The 17,159-nt window shown below is 37.9% G+C and overlaps 2 protein-coding genes across 3 annotated transcripts in view; both read left to right on the top strand.

The window, feature by feature from the left end:
* col24a1 (collagen type XXIV alpha 1 chain) overlaps nucleotides 1–11,384 on the top strand; it is a 128,064-nt gene extending 116,680 nt beyond the window's left edge. Inside the window, exons 58-60 of the mRNA XM_079848247.1 lie at nucleotides 2,853–2,962; nucleotides 4,711–4,917; nucleotides 6,666–11,384. Of these exons, the coding sequence (XP_079704373.1) occupies nucleotides 2,853–2,962; nucleotides 4,711–4,917; nucleotides 6,666–6,812 (464 nt within the window). The 3' untranslated portion in view covers nucleotides 6,813–11,384. The remainder of the gene's footprint in view (nucleotides 1–2,852; nucleotides 2,963–4,710; nucleotides 4,918–6,665) is intronic.
* Nucleotides 11,385–13,061: 1,677 nt separating this feature from the next.
* The window catches only part of znhit6 (zinc finger HIT-type containing 6), a 42,148-nt gene continuing 38,050 nt past the window's right edge, over nucleotides 13,062–17,159 (top strand). For both annotated transcript variants that reach the window (XM_079848311.1, XM_079848312.1), the window contains exons 1-4: nucleotides 13,062–13,256; nucleotides 14,751–14,816; nucleotides 15,671–15,777; nucleotides 16,910–16,998. In XM_079848311.1, coding sequence (XP_079704437.1) covers nucleotides 13,180–13,256; nucleotides 14,751–14,816; nucleotides 15,671–15,777; nucleotides 16,910–16,998 — 339 coding nt within the window. In that variant the 5' untranslated portion in view covers nucleotides 13,062–13,179. The remainder of the gene's footprint in view (nucleotides 13,257–14,750; nucleotides 14,817–15,670; nucleotides 15,778–16,909; nucleotides 16,999–17,159) is intronic.

Here is a 17,159-nt window from a genome sequence, read left to right as displayed (position 1 = left end):
TTACAAACCAATCAATGTCCAGATGCAGCCCACATAGATGATGACGACAGGACGCGGGTACGTCATGTAAAGTTCTTTAGTGTGCTCGCATAATTGCAATGTGAAACCAAACCAAAACTTACCGAATGTATAAGATTAATCAAAACATGAACTTTGGTGCGGACTCTCAGGTGTGAAAACACCCTAAGGGCCCCATCTCACACCCAGCGCAATTGACTTTGTACACGACGCATGTTTCATTCCTATTTCTCACCCGACGCACAGCGGACTTTTCCCTCCACAGACGCACGTCGGTAAATTAGGGAATGAACTTGCGCTCCCGGGGGCGGTTCAGCGAAAAGAGGAGGCGTGTTCCGGCACAAACGTTCCCTGGTGCTATTTTGCAGTTTCAGAAAACAATTCCGCCACTGACCAGGAGAAACCTCGTCTAAAGTCAGTGGCGCATGTTATTCAGATGCTATTTTAAGGGCGCATGCTTGGCCATAATGTAGCGTGTGCACAACACACACACACTTTGCTTCTCTCATCTACACAGACGCAGCAGTTTTCATTTTTGCAAATCATACATTATTACAAGGAACAATATTACCACACGAGGGAAATCATTGTTGTGTCCATGAAGATGTGAAAAATAGGCATAAATCTAGCTTACACATTTACCCAAATTATCATACGCCTGTTTAACCGAAGCTAATCTGGGTGTGTTTCTCCGTCCTCAATGTCACTTCTCTGTGTTTTACGGCCCTGACGAGAACGCTGGTCTCCTCGGCTGTGAACCGCTCCTGGCAAATCCGCCGTTATAATAGCAATCCGCCATGGAACAAGCGCTCCTGCTCTTAAAGGGAATGTGAGATGTCGCTCTGATTGGTGTATTTCACGTTATGCCCAAACCACACCTATGAGTAATGAAGCGACTTCACACCAACACATTGTAGATTTGCGTCGGGCGCAAGAGTCATTTATCCCGCCGGTATAATAGCAACAGCGCCCGAGACCCGCCCACAAAGTTACTTGCGTTTCGCGTTTGATACTTGCGTTTCAGATCGTTAAAATAGGGCCCAAAGACTCCTAAGAGTCTGTGGGTCTTTTATCTGTGAGTAGCTATTTTGCATATTCTATATTAATAATTATTTGTGTTTATTATAGTTTAATATTTTATTGTTTGTGCAGCACTATAGTAAACGTTGTATTATTATGTGCTTTATAAATGCATTGAAACTAAAATTGATAAAAAATACAGCAATATTGTGAAATATTATTGTAATTTAAAAGATCTGTTTTCTATGTGAATATATAGTAAAGTGTAATTTATTCCTGTGATCAAAGCTGAATGTTCAGCATCATTACTCCAGTCTTCAGTGTCACATGATCCTTCACAAATCACTCTAATATGATGGTTAGAATTATGTCAAATCTGATTCCAAACATGTGACTGGTAGTGTATTAATAATTCTGAACTAATTTAAATACTTAGAGTAGAAAAATAGAAAAAATAAAACAAATAAGTAGAGATGCACAGATGTATCGGCCGATAAAAGACATTATTTTCACGATTGCTTAAAAACAGCCGATGATCAGGGCAGATTATATCCTGTCAATCAAAAACGTGTCAGACTGACACTCATCCTGTGTGTGAAGACAATCTCTCGTGTTGAATTTAGGGTGAGTTTACGCAACACTAAGGCTTTAACAGTTAAAAAATAGCGAAGTTAATGCAGGCTTTATTGGCCCTGTGGATCACCTGTAGTTCAGGGTTGCCAGATCTGCAGTTTTTCCCACATCAAACAGTATTTGTAGCGTCTCCCGTCCAATAATCACAAAGAGCTTTGAGCTATTACTTCTGATAAGAAACAAAGTCTCAGCTTTCAATTTCTATACATTTTAAAGGGGTGGTGGATTATGATTTGACTTTTCTAACTTTAGTTAGTGTGTAATGTTGCTGTTTGAGCATAAACAACATCTGCAAAGTTACAACGCTCAAAGTTCAAAGCAAAGAGAGATATTTGCTTTTACAGAAATCACTTTTTAAGGACTACAACAAACGGCTGGGAGAGACTACACCACATTCCTCCCGGGTTAGTGACATCACCAACCCTAGAATTTACATAAACCCCGCCCCCTGAACACGATTTATAGATTATCAAGACAGAATATGCTAATCAATGACTAGAAGATAACTACACATCAGCTTCATAAATTCATCAACTAACCATTCAGAAATGTCCTGTTGCTTCTACATGTTTCACTTCTTCTTGAGTCTCTCCATCATTGTCTGACTCCGGTTTGAACATAAAAGGCATAAAAACATAAAAGTTTTTGAAATGTTCAGTGCATGCGAGCTCTTGTAGCTCCGCCCCCTGTGCCGGGAGCAGCAGCTCATTTGCATTTAAAGGAACATACACAAAACGGTGTGTTTTTGCTCACCCTCAAAAAGTGACAATTTTAACATGCGATATAAAAATATCTGTGGGGTATTTTGAGCTAAAACTTACACACACACACTCTGGGGACACCAGAGACTTATTTTACTTCTTGTGAAAAGGGCATTACACCAGCCCTTTAATAAAATTCAAGCAATAAATGGCGTTTTGACGCTCTTAAATGTGACGTGACAGTTCCCTGTATAATTTGCAGAATTATTTGGGAGAGATTTTTTTGAAAGATGTTAATCAAACTATTGTTATCGGCATCGGTCGACATCATTCTGAATAATCGGCTGTCGGTGTCAGTGGAGGAATGTAGTATCAGTGCATCTCTTCTTTCAACTCATCTTGTGGAATGACTGCATTAAATCGCCAACTGTGTGTGTGTGTGTGTGTGTGTGTGTGTGTGTGTGTGTGTGTGTTGATCAGGACTGTTCTGGGTGGATCCGAATCTGGGCTGCACGTCTGACTCCATCCAGGTGTTCTGTAACTTCAGCTCAGGCGGACAGACCTGTGTGAACCCCGTCTCCACTGAGAAGGTACTGTCATCATGTTTCATAATTTATGATCAAAACCTTTTCTAATCTTGACAAAACACATATTTTCAGAAAGGTCTGAGTCTCAAGGTTCCATATTTTGTGACAGAAGTGATATTTGGACAGAACTTTATTAATTTGTTATGGCAGAATGCATACAATTAAATTCAATGGAATGTATGTCACCCGGTGGCTATTTCTGGTATTACGCCTAATACAATCTCATGGGAACTTAATTTTTTTGTGATATCAACTTCAAATTTGGAACACAACATGGTTAGATATATAGCTTTAATTTTATAGTTAAAAAAATATTTAGTAAAATATATATTTTATATAAAAGAAAAAATATTAAGTAGTATATTAGATTTACTGTCAATTTAAACTTCCATAACTTTTTTCATACTTACATTTTTTCAAGTGCTTTCACTTCAGTAATAATCTGCTGAGTGTTTTCTTTAAAACAAGACCAAACTTAGGTCTATATTCCAAAGCATTCTTGAATTACAACCATTTAAGTTTGAGTAGTGCATTTTAATATCCATTCTCAAAAAGGGGGGTGACAGTTAAGGGGTTAAAATAACACTGATAAGGTACTGCCATATCTACTCAAATATGATATTAAAATAACACTGATAAGGTACTGCCATATCTACTCAAATATGATATTAAAATAACACTGATAAGGTACTGCCATATATACTCAAATATTATATTAAAATAACACTGATAAGGTACTGCCATATATACTCAAATATGATATTAAAATAACACTGATAAGGTACTGCCATATATACTCAAATATTATATTAAAATAACACTGATAAGGTACTGCCATATCTACTCAAATATGATATTAAAATAACACTGATAAGGTACTGCCATATATACTCAAATATTATATTAAAATAACACTGATAAGAATCAATTAACTTCTGGTGCTGTTTTTAAATGAAATGTGTATTTTGCAAAACACATTTTACTCTGAAACTGTGAGAAAATCTAAGCCATAAATCTAAACAAGTCATGTTCCAAATTTAAGTGTTTTTTAGTTTTATTTCAAGGTTGATATCTCAAAAATGATCTTTCAGTGTGTTCGGCTGCAGTACCAAACGCTTCCACTAGAGGAAATTCGTCTCATTCATTTCCAATGCGCTAATTTTTGACCGCGAGAAACACAAGTGTGACTATTTATTTCAGGACCATTTAATCTTTTCGAATCATGTCCATGATTTTTTGTGTGTGTGTTCATATACCAAGTTTCTTACCATTAAGATGAAATAAAAAATTTGGGAAAAAAACAAAACGTACATTTTTTAAGGCAACCACAGGGTTAAAATACATTCGTTTTGAACCCACACTTTAATTCGGGTCATTTAATGACATTATTTCCATGAATCTCTGATTAAACTCACTGAGGTTTTACTGTAAAAGCTCAAAACTAATGTTTCCGCATCTGAATCTGAACATGACTGTGCAAAAGTGTTTTATTTCTCTCTCTTCATTCACTTACGGACAAAATCAAGCAAAGTTTCCTCATTATCTAAACACTGAGAAGCGTTTGATGTAACTCAATCTCGTATTTCCTCGGAAAGGACAATCTGATTTTAATTTAAAGCTGGTTTTCCTGTAAGCCGGATCATTTGTCAGCGTAAACCGTAAACACACAGTTGCCAGAACGCAGAATGCTGATTACATAAACACAGAGGCGCTGGTGTGTGTTTCCGACGTGACGCTGTTTGTCTTCACAGGCCGTGTTTGATGTGGGGAAAGTCCAGATGAAGTTCTTACACTTGCTGAGTGTGACGGTCACTCAGAGCGTTTCTCTCCACTGCTTCAACGACCCGGCGAATCCTGACGTCCACGCGCCGAGGGCTTTGCGTTTCCGAGGCTGGAACGGTCAGGAGTTCGAGGAGAACTCGCCTCTGAGTCCTCAAGTGCTTCTGGACAACTGTGAGGTGATGTGAATCTGGATTAAAGATCCACTCTAATGTGAATCAGGACCGGGTTTAGTCTAGACGTGACGTGATAGAATTAATCTATTCATATATTGTTTAATATCATTTCTCTCAGCACTCTGCCTTCCATCACGCTTTCACACAAAACGAAACTTCTGTTTTCTGTGTTCATGTAATAAAACTACAGAAGACAGAGAGAAAGTTCACTCGTTCTTCACTGAGTAACTTTTGTAACTATATTTGTATATTTTATTTATAAAGTGCAGATATTTTAGTTTCTGTACCTGAACACCTGAAAATCTTAAAACACTGTTTATTTCAATCATATCTTTGTTCAGTTGTGTCTATTTGTTGCGATTGCTAATTTACTTGTTTACAAGTGTTTACTCGTCTTTAATAATGCTTGAAAACTATATTAGTTAGGCTAGGGTTTTATATTTTATTTTTAAACCTTGTGTAAGTGTTCTTTAGCCTGTTGATTTCTGTTCATGATATTCAGATACAATTAAATGTTTTGCAATAACACACAGGGCCCTATCTCGCACCCAGCGCAATTGACTCTGTACACCGACGCATGTTTCATTCCTATTTCTCATCCGCGCACAGCGGACTTTTCCCTCCACAGACGCACGTCGGTAAATTAGGGAATGAACTTGCGCTCCCGGGGGCGGTTCAGCGAAAAGAGGAGGCGTGTTCCGGCGCAAACGTTCCCTGGTGCTATTTTGCAGTTTCAGAAAACAATTCCGCCACTGACCAGGAGAAACCTCGTCTAAAGTCAGTGACGCGTTATTCAGATGCTATTTTAAGGGCGCATGCTTGGCCATAATGTAGCGTGTGCACAACACACACACACTTTGATTCTCTCATCTACACAGACGCAGCAGTTTTCATTTTTGCAAATCATACATAATTACAAGGAAAATATTCCACACGAGGGAAATCATTGTTGTGTCCATGAAGATGTGAAAAATAGGCATAAATCTAGCTTACACATTTACCCAAATTATCATACGCCTGTTTAACCGAAGCTAATCTGGGTGTGTTTCTCCATCCCCAATGTCACTTCTCTGTGTTTTACGGCCCTGACGAGAACGTCGGTCTCCTCGGCTGTGAACCGCTCCTGGCAAATCCGCCGTTATAATAGCAATCCGCCATGGAACAAGCGCGCCTGCTCTTAAAGGGAATGTGAGATGACGCTCTGATTGGTTTATTTCACGTTACGCCCAAACCACACCTATGAGTAATGAAGCGACTTCAGACCAACACATTTTAGATTTGCGTCGGAGAGTCATTTATCCCGCCGGTATAATAGCAACAGCGCCCGAGACCCACCCACAAAGTTACTTGCGTTTCGCGCTTGATACTTGTGTTTCAGATCGTTAAAATAGGGCCCTAAATGTGAATGATATCTAAGATTGTTTTTGTTTACCTTATTGGAATCGAAATTAGGAATCGGAATCGTTAAAATTAAAACGATACCCTAAACGCAGTCACTCCTATCCGCTTGAAATTTACATACGAAATCACAGTTAGCAAAAAATGTATAAATTTAAACAATGTAATAATTTAAGGCAGAGCTGATAATACAAATTTTCATCGTCAAACTGCTAACCTTTTCATCGCTATCGTGAAGTGTTACCAACTTTTAATACACACTGATGCAGCTTGTCTGTGCGTTTCTTGTTGTTTTTTTTGAGTGATTTATTTTCCCTTGGAAAATCGTGACGTTTTCCCGTTTCTCCTGACAGATCCGCGACGGCAGCTGGCATCAGTCCCGATTCCTGTTCCAAACGCAGGACACTCATCATCTTCCCATCGTGGACGTCCAAGGTCTCGTTCCCTCGAGTCCAGGAGACCAGCGGCACTTGGAAGTGGGTCCGGTCTGCTTTCTGTGAAACACTGAAGGACTTCGTCTCCGCACGGATCCGCCGGTGAACCGAGCGACTGAAGAACAAGCGAGACTGCTGTTGTGTTTCCTCTGTTGAGTCTCGGGTTCAGACTCGTTAGACGGCGCTCTACCTCCTTCATGCACAGGTGCTCGTGTTCAGGCGCATCCAGCCACAAACAAACTCTACGCAAGTACGCCAGCGCAAACTCCCGCTTCAATGCAACCACCGTGTTTCAGAAACACGGCCTAGTTTAGACTTGAGGATTCGAATTAGACCAGTCTACGCTTTTCTGTAACTGACTTTAAAACAGTTTTAAAGAAAGAAAATGTGATGACTCACTGTTAAGACTACAAGTTTGAAGACAAATCTTGCTGAGCAAGTTAGTTAAAGAGCACTCGTTATGTTTCCATCCACATGTTCTAATGCAAATTTTGGGATATTAAAAAAGCTGGAGGGAAATGGCATTAAAATGTGCATTGAAAAAAAACTTTACAAGATTTTCATTGGTAACATTAGTTAATGTATTGACTAACATGAACTAACCATGAGCAATACATTTGTTACTGTATTTATTAATCTTTGTTAAAGTTAGTTAATAAAAATCCAGCTGTTCATTGTTAGTTCATGTTAGTTCACAGTGCATTAACTAATGTTCACAACTTTTGATTTTAATAATGTATTAGTAAATGTTGAAATTAATATTAACTAAGATGCTGTAGAAGTATTCATTCTTAGTTCATGTAAACTTATTGTAAAGTGTTACCATTTAACTTAACATTGTTAAGATGAATAACAATGACCGATACTTCTACAGTATGTATTATTAATCTTAGTCAATGTAAATCTCAGCATATACTGACACATTTGTAAGATCGAGAGTTGCTTCTGTTAATATTAGTTAATGCACTGTAAACTAGCATGAACATCTGTATTAACAAACATTAACCAAGTATAATTAATACTGTAAAAGCAGTTTATTCAGTGTGAGTTCAGGTTAGGTAATGCATCAACTAATGTTAATAAATGAGACCTTATTGTAAAGTGCACAAGAAAACGTTACGCTCAATTTCTTTGATAAGAAAACATGCGCATAAACTATGATGGAAACACATTTACCGAGACTTTTTATTCTTTTACTACTGATATTTTGCGCCAGTTTCCCCAGAAGTGACGATTTTGCTCTCGTGAACACATGCGAGGGAAGCGCTGCTTTATTTAGCGATTTCAATACTTGTGTTTTATAGAAATTGTTTCCGCTGTATAAAACATTTTAAAAGATAATTGCGACTTTTTATCTCACAATTGTGAGATATAAAGTCAGAATTGCAAGAAATAAACATGCAATTCTGAGGAAAAAATTCAGTATTTCTAGTTTATTTCTCATAATTGCAAGTTTATATCTCGCAATTCTGACTTTATATCTCGCAATTCTGACTTTATATCTCGCAATTCTGACTTTATATCTCGCAATACTGACTTAATATCTCGCAATTCTGACTTTATATCTCGCAATTCTGACTTTATAACACGCAATTCTGACTTAATATCTCACAATTCTGACTTTATATCTCTCAATTCTGACTTAATATCTCGCAATTCTGACTTTATATCTCGCAATTCTGACTTTATATCTCAAATTACGACTTAATATCTCGCAATTCTGACTTTATATCTCGCAATTACGACTTAATATCTCGCAATTCTGACTTTATATCTCGCAATTCTGACTTTATATCTCGCAATTCTGTCTTTATATCTCTCAATTCTGACTTTATATCTCGCAATTCTGACTTTATATCTCGCAATTACGACTTAATATCTCTCAATTCTGACTTAATCTCTAGCAATTCTGACTTTATATCTCGCAATTCTGACTTTATATCTCGCAATTACGACTTAATATCTCGCAATTCTGACTTTATATCTCGCAATTCTGACTTTATCTCGCAATTCTGACTTTATATCTCGCAATTCTGACTTTATATCTCGCAATTACGACTTAATATCTCACAATTCTGACTTTATATCTCACAATTCTGACTTTATATCTCACAATTCTGACTTAATATCTCGCAATTCTGACTTTATATCTCACAATTCTGACTTTATATCTCGCAATTCTGACTTTATATCTCACAATTCTGACTTAATATCTCGCAATTCTGACTTTATATCTCACAATTCTGACTTTATATCTCGCAATTCTGACTTAATATCTCGCAATTCTGACTTTATATCTCGCAATTCTGTCTTTATATCTCGCAATTCTGACTTAATATCTCGCAATTCTGACTATATCTCGCAATTCTGACTTTATATCTCACAATTCTGACTTTATATCTCACAATTCTGACTTTATATCTCACAATTCTGACTTTATATCTCACAATTCTGACTATATATCTCACAATTCTGACTTTATATCTCGCAATTCTGACTTTATATCTCACAATTCTGACTTTATATCTCGCAATTCTGACTTAATATCTCGCAATTCTGACTTTATATCTCGCAATTCTGTCTTTATATCTCGCAATTCTGACTTAATATCTCGCAATTCTGACTTTATATCTCACAATTCTGACTTTATATCTCACAATTCTGACTATATATCTCACAATTCTGACTTTATATCTCGCAATTCTGACTTTATATCTCACAATTCTGACTTTATATCTCGCAATTCTGACTTAATATCTCGCAATTCTGACTTTATATCTCGCAATTCTGTCTTTATATCTCGCAATTCTGACTTAATATCTCGCAATTCTGACTTTATATCTCACAATTCTGACTTTATATCTCACAATTCTGACTATATATCTCACAATTCTGACTTTATATCTCACAATTCTGACTTTATATCTCGCAATTCTGACTTAATATCTCGCAATTCTGACTTTATATCTCACAATTCTGACTATATATCTCGCAATTCTGACTTTATATCTCGCAATTCTGACTTTATATCTCACAATTCTGACTATATATCTCGCAATTCTGACTTTATATCTCGCAATTCTGACTTAATATCTCGCAATTCTGACTTTATATCTCACAATTCTGACTTTATATCTCACAATTCTGACTTTATATCTCACAATTCTGACTTAATATCTCGCAATTCTGACTTTATATCTCGCAATTCTGACTTAATATCTCGCAATTCTGACTTTATATCTCACAATTCTGACTATATATCTCGCAATTCTGACTTTATATCTCGCAATTCTGACTTTATATCTCACAATTCTGACTATATATCTCGCAATTCTGACTTTATATCTCGCAATTCTGACTTAATATCTCGCAATTCTGACTTTATATCTCGCAATTCTGACTTAATATCTCGCAATTCTGACTTTATATCTCACAATTCTGACTTTATATCACGCAATTCTGACTTTATATCTCGCAATTCTGACTTAATATCTCACAATTCTGACTTTATATCACGCAATTCTGACTTAATATCTCGCAATTCTGACTTTATATCTCACAATTCTGACTTCCGTTCAGATGCTGGTGTTCGGGAACACACTCGTGTGTGAGACGCTTCTGGAGGGAATTAAACCACATCATCCTGATCACACACTTCGACTCTGGCGTTTCAGAAACACCAAACCAACATTAGAGATGCTGCGACGCCATTGGTCCACTGGTTACTCCAGTTATCCAATCACAGCCTCTGCTGAGGAACATCGAGGGGTTTATTATGAAAATGTGTTTCCATCACAGTTTATCAGATAAAAAAAAAATCAATTTAGAATTTTTTAACAAGAATTAATGCGTATTTTTGCGATTCCATCCAGTGTTTTTTTATGTGATATCACAAAATGCGCATTAAAAATCGGTGGATGGAAGTATAGCTATTGTTTTTGCAACTTTAGATGGAAAAATTGTTACAGACTGACATTTGAAGGAATCACTTTGAGCGCCACAGAAACACAATGTGACGTGTGTTCATCGATCAATCAATCATTGGTGTCTGTGTATTTGTGTACAGTGTGTTTCTGGCCGTAAGGTGTTCGTTTGTGCTGGCTTCTTCTGTTGTACTTTTGCGTGTACTTTAGTCATTTCGATCAGAACAAACCTAATTTATATGAACAGTGTGTTGATAAGTTATGTTATACTTTGGCTTAATATACTTTATACGTTAAGGAGAACGTCGTTCATGACCCTTAAAGAGACGCCGCAAGTATCAGACTGATGAAAACAATAACGAGGATACTTGATGGAAGTTTTTGTCAGCGAATGGTTCTTTGAAATCATTTTAAATATTTCAAATATGTGAATTTACATTCTTTACAAAAACTTATATTCGTGACATCTCTAAGGTCCTAACCAGACGCGATGCGATGAGATTCTAGCAACGCAACTAAGAGATATGACAAAATCAATCACATCAAATCACAGCCAATCAGAAGAGAGAGTGGGCGGAGTCTCTCTGCAAGTGCACTGCACTCACAACCAAATCAGTCCAAAATCTCAGCCAATCAGAAGAGAGTGTGGGCGGAGTCTCTCTGCAAGTGCACTGCACTCACAACCAAATCAGTCCAAAATCTCAGCCAATCAGAAGAGAGTGTGGGCGGAGTCTCTCTGCAAGTGCACTGCACTCACAACCAAATCAGTCCAAAATCTCAGCCAATCAGAAGAGAGTGTGGGCGGAGTCTCTCTGCAAGCACACTACACTTACAACCAAATCAGTCCAAAATCTCAGCCAATCAGAAGAGCGTGTGGGCGGAGTCTCTCTGCAAGCACACTACACTTACAACCAAATCAGTCCAAAATCTCAGCCAATCAGAAGAGAGTGTGGGCGGAGTCTCTCTGCAAGCGCACTGCACTCGCAACCAAATCAGTCCAAAATCTCAGCCAATCAGAAGAGAGTGTGGGCGGAGTCTCTCTGCAAGACGTGTCGCGTCTGGTTAGGACACGGTGTCAGGGTCGACTTCTCCGTGGTGCTGCAGTATTCAGCGATAGCAAAGAGTTAGTCATTTTTTATTTTTCCATTATGTATATTTGGACATTATATGTTTGTTTATTTATGTTATCTTTTTATTTCTCCAAAAAATACTGTACTCCAATAAATTATGATATCTCTCAGAGATCTATCTGGTCACTTGCCATTTAGTTCGAAATCTTATTTATGTCAAATTTGTATTTGTATATAAACACAAATAGGGAGTATATGTTGTGTTCTGGCAGCTGCGATTGGCCAGATTCAGATCACGTGATCACACACAGGAAGTGTAACACCTGTTAACTTATGATTACAGTATCGAAACTGTCACTAAATGTGCCTACAGAAACAAAACAAAGACGAAAAATGTAAATATTTAATATTTTGACATTAAATAAAATGTATGATTTAATCACAATGTTCTCGTGATTTTTTTTTATTTTTTTTTTACTTCTATTAATAAAATCACCCTTTTCTCATGGTGTCCGTCTAAATATGTACACTAATAATATATATGAATATGGATATATGGAATATTTAATTACTTTAATAAGGGAAATATGTTTGTACCCTCTTACAATGATATTTATATTATATTATATACAATATTTATATCATATTTATATCATCCAATCATATATGTGTTATTTAGGCTATATATAACATATTTATATTATATATAAATTGTATATAAATATACAGTATATACATGCAAATATTTCTTAAATATATACATGCATGTGTGTGTATTTATACAAAATAATTATATACAGTACACACAAACACAAACTTTTATTTTGGATGCGATTAATTGTTGCCCAGCACTATACATATATACACATATATATATATAGAGAGAGAGAGAGAGTTTCATATATATATATTATACATCTATATGGATAATATAGATACATGCATAAGTAATACATACTAGTATATTTAGTTTACTGGTTATAGTTTAGTTGACAATGTATTTTTTTTAAAACACATGTGCCATGGGTTACATACAAAGACTCAGCATTACATGGCCATATCCTGTGTAACACTTTCAAATGAATGTTTATGAGGGTCTAAAATGTTGATATCGATTCGAGATCGATGTATGTTGTACTAGCTCAGTTTCAGCTCGACGTATTATTATGTTGTTTAAGATATGCTGCTTGGTCTTATTGACAATGTGTTTAACAATGATAATATGTTAATGCCTGTATGTTATTTGAAATGATTTAATAAATAAATAAATAAATAAAAAGTTTCAGGCAGCTCGACGCTCCGACTGTCGTGTGTCGTAAACTGTCGTAAAAAGAACACGGATTACGGCAGACGCGTGTGCGGAGCAACACATGTTCAGTGTTTTGGTCAGATAGAAACACATGAATAAATCCATATTAAATCTGTGTTGATGTGGTGAATATGTTGCCTGTCATGGACAACAACAGTGAAGCAGATGATGACCGGAGAGGAGTTAAGCGCAAGATAGCTTTGTCGAGGTCAGTTTCTTCAGTGTAAACAGTGTAAATGTGTAATATAATGTAGGGTAAATCATAGTGATTGTGTTTCTCTGTTTACATCTGTGTACGTTAGTGTTTCTGCTGGTATTGTCGTATATGTTTGCTTGTCTACAGTTAAATTCGGCTTAAACATCTGTTAGACATAAGATCAGTAACTTACCATAGTAAATTTAACCATGGTTTCACCGTTTAACATCAAACTGCGTGTTTTAACTCGATTGCTTTATGCACATTAGTGTATTCCGCTTATATCAGCATTCATATATCGATTGTCTGACATTTGAAACCCAGATTGTTTGATCGCTATTTTAAATATAAACAAAGTTAATTTATCTATCTATAAATTACAGAAACGTCTGTCCGTCTGTCTGTCTGTCTGTCTGTCTGTCTGTCTGTGTGTGTGTGTGTGTGTGTGTGTGTTAACCACATATCTCTCGAACCGTTGGTCCGATGGATTTCAAACTTGACAGGTGTCTCGCTACGGTCACGAGTAAGTGCAGTGCCAAGTTTGACGTTGTTTGGATGAGAAATGCTAAAGATATCGTTAAATATATCATTTTTATAAGGTTGTGGTTTAAAAATAAACATTCTGACACTAGAGAGTTGTATCGGTCAAAGAAGCCCCAAGAAGGTTGTGGTTTAAAAATAAACATTCTGACAATCTGTCAGCTACACTGTTTACTTCTGAATATTATAGTTTGGTTCCAAAACGTGATAAATCCATTTTGATTAATTGGAGTAAAAATGTGTTTTCTTTACCAAGAAACCAACAATTACTAAAAACACACACAAAAACTGATTTTGCGAGGGCACTTTGCACTGCTCCCTGAATCGAGGCGCTTATTCATTTGTGGATGTTAACTGAATCTGTAGCCTAAGTCAGCTATGCTGTTTACTTCTGAATATTATATTTCATTCTGGTGCGCTTAACGCTATCGCTACTGTGTAATAGTAGCCTATGCTATTCACCAACTAAACATATCCTAATCAATGCGTTCACAGTCTCTTTCACGGGCATCATTTGTAGTTGCCTATACACAAACTGTTTCCTCAAGCATAGTGTTTTCTCGGAGTTCACTGTGTGCTTTCTACCATGCACAAATAAAAATGTCACTGAACTTTTGCTGTGTAATTGTAACTATGAGCACTCAAACACACCAAACCAACAATTACTAAAAACACACTCAAAAACTGATTTTGCACGGGCATTTTGCACTAGCACTTAGAAGATGGTGGTATACTATATTAATATTATATATAATATAATATTATAGTTTATTCACAGCCATCATTTGTAGTAACCTAGCCTGCTCCCTGAATTCAATGCGTTCACAGTCTCTTTCACGGGCACCAAACCAACAATTACTAAAAACACACACAAAAACTAATTTTGCACGGGCATTTTGCACTAGTAATTAAAAATGAGCAAACGTTTAGATAAATCCTCTTGTGTTTGTGTCTCGACGACTTCAGTTGTGATGTTTGTGAGACTGAAGAGGCCAAATATAGATGTCCCAGCTGCAACAAACACACCTGCAGGTGAGACACACACACACACACACACACACACACTCACTTTCTCACTCACACACACACACACACACACACACACACACACACACACACACACTCTCACTCACTCACTCACTCACTCACTCACTCACTCACACGCACACACACACACACTCTCTCTCTCTCTCTCACATACACACACTCACTCACTCACTCACTCTCACACACACACACACACACTCACTCACTCTTTCACATACACTCACTCACACTCTCTCTCTCTCTCTCTCTCACATACACACACACACTCTCAAACACACCCACAATGTCATGATAACGTAAAATACACATTCAATAAATGTATATATATTACAGAAATTTAACAAGAAAAACATGTCAATAATCCACTCACACACTCACTCACTCACTCACACACACACACACACACACACACACACACACTCTCTCTCTCTCTCACATACACACACACACACACACTCACTCACTCTTTCACATACGCTCACTCACACTCTCTCTCTCTCACACACTCACACACACTCACTCACACACACAGACTCACTCACTCACACCTACAATGTCATGTTAACATATGATAACGTAAAATACACATTAAATAAATGCACATATATATATATTTATTGCAGAAATATAACAAGTAAAACATAAATATAAACAAATATAGCAATATGTCAACTGTCCACTTTAAAGCCCAAAGTATTCTTCAGCCGCCCGCATTTCTGTTCATGAGAAGAACTAAAGTATAGCCGGGCCTTAAGTGTGTATGTTGTGTTGTTTGTTTATTCATGAATGTGTGTGTGTGTGTGTGTGTGTTCTGAGCTCTGTTTCTGTTCTCTGAGCAGTTTGGCTTGTGTCAAGCAGCACAAGATGGCGTCGGGATGCTGTGGTGTTCGGGACAAGACCACGTTTGTCCCTCTCGCTGAATTTGATGAGATCAACCTCCTCAACGGTGAGTATCTGTAGCCGTCTTTACAGAAACCCTGACACCGTGTGCTAACTACACACGACGCGCGATAAAAGCTTCTTCTCCATGTTGATCAGAGTGTGTGTCCTATCCAGCCGCGACGGCGACACGCGACGATTCTATTTTAGAAACGGTTTCTATTTTTCTGCGACGTCGCGCTGGAACAACAAACACAAAGTGTGGCGATGATAATCTCAGGCGCTGTTTATGTGCTTTATTTAATGTTAAAAGCGTGTCATGTGACTCTGAATATCATTTAGTGCTCCAGCTTTGAGGCTGTAAAAGCAACAATGGATAATTCACCTCAAATCCTGAAATTAAACACATGGAAACAAGAACGTTCAAACTGTGAACAAACAAGTGTATTATTTGACAGAGATTGTTCTAGTAACTCAGTAGCCTATGTATTTGAATAATGTTTAAATGGTGTAATATTTGTGAATTTGATTATGTAGATACTTCTCCATTTTCTTGCGAGTGCCGTCAAGATTACTCTCTGGTGCCGTGAGACTCCGCCCACACGCTGTTCTGATTGGATGACTCCGCCCACACGCTGTTCTGATTGGCTGACTCCACCCACACGCTGTTCTGATTGGCTGACTCCGCCCACGCGCTGTTCTGATTGGCTGACTCCGCCCACACGCTGTTCTGATTGGCTGACTCCGCCCAAACGCTGTTCTGATTGGCTGACTCCGCCCACACGCTGTTCTGATTGTCTGACTCCGCCCACACACTGTTCTGATTGGCTGACTCCGCCCACACGCTGTTCTGATTGTCTGACTCCGCCCACACGCTGTTCTGATTGTCTAACTCCGCCCACACGCTGTTCTGATAGGCTGACTCCACCCACACACTGTTCTGATTGGCTGACCCCGCCCACACGTTGTTCTGATTGGCTGACCCCGCCCACACGCTGTTCTAATCGGCTGACTCCGCCCACACGCTGTTCTGATTGGGTTTTGATTTATTTTGACACATCTCGCAGTCGCGTCTAGTGTGGACAGACACATTATTTGTCACTGGAGTCTTATCGCGTCTGGTTAGGACACGGTGTGGTAGTTACACAGCTTAATGAATGTGATGAGTTATTGTTGAAGATAACGGTCCGCTCATGTAGATTACAGGTTTCTGGAGGACACCGCTCGACTGAGTCAACAGTCCAACAGAGACGCGCTCCTGCTCGGCAGCCGTCGACACCCGAAGGAGGTGAGTGCGATCCGGGTCACGGCACCAAATGTAACCGGTCCTACTAAACCCGCTCCAGAGAACCTGTGTCTCTAGCATGGGAGCCGGGCACACACAGACAAAGCGGCTCCTGAAGACAAAAAAGCTGAGGACATAACTCACACACTCTTATATGAGCGTGA

Source organism: Squalius cephalus, assembly GCF_949319135.1.
Source record: "Squalius cephalus genome assembly, chromosome: 18".
Classification (NCBI taxonomy): domain Eukaryota; kingdom Metazoa; phylum Chordata; class Actinopteri; order Cypriniformes; family Leuciscidae; genus Squalius; species Squalius cephalus.
This window is presented reverse-complemented; position numbering and strand designations above follow the sequence as displayed.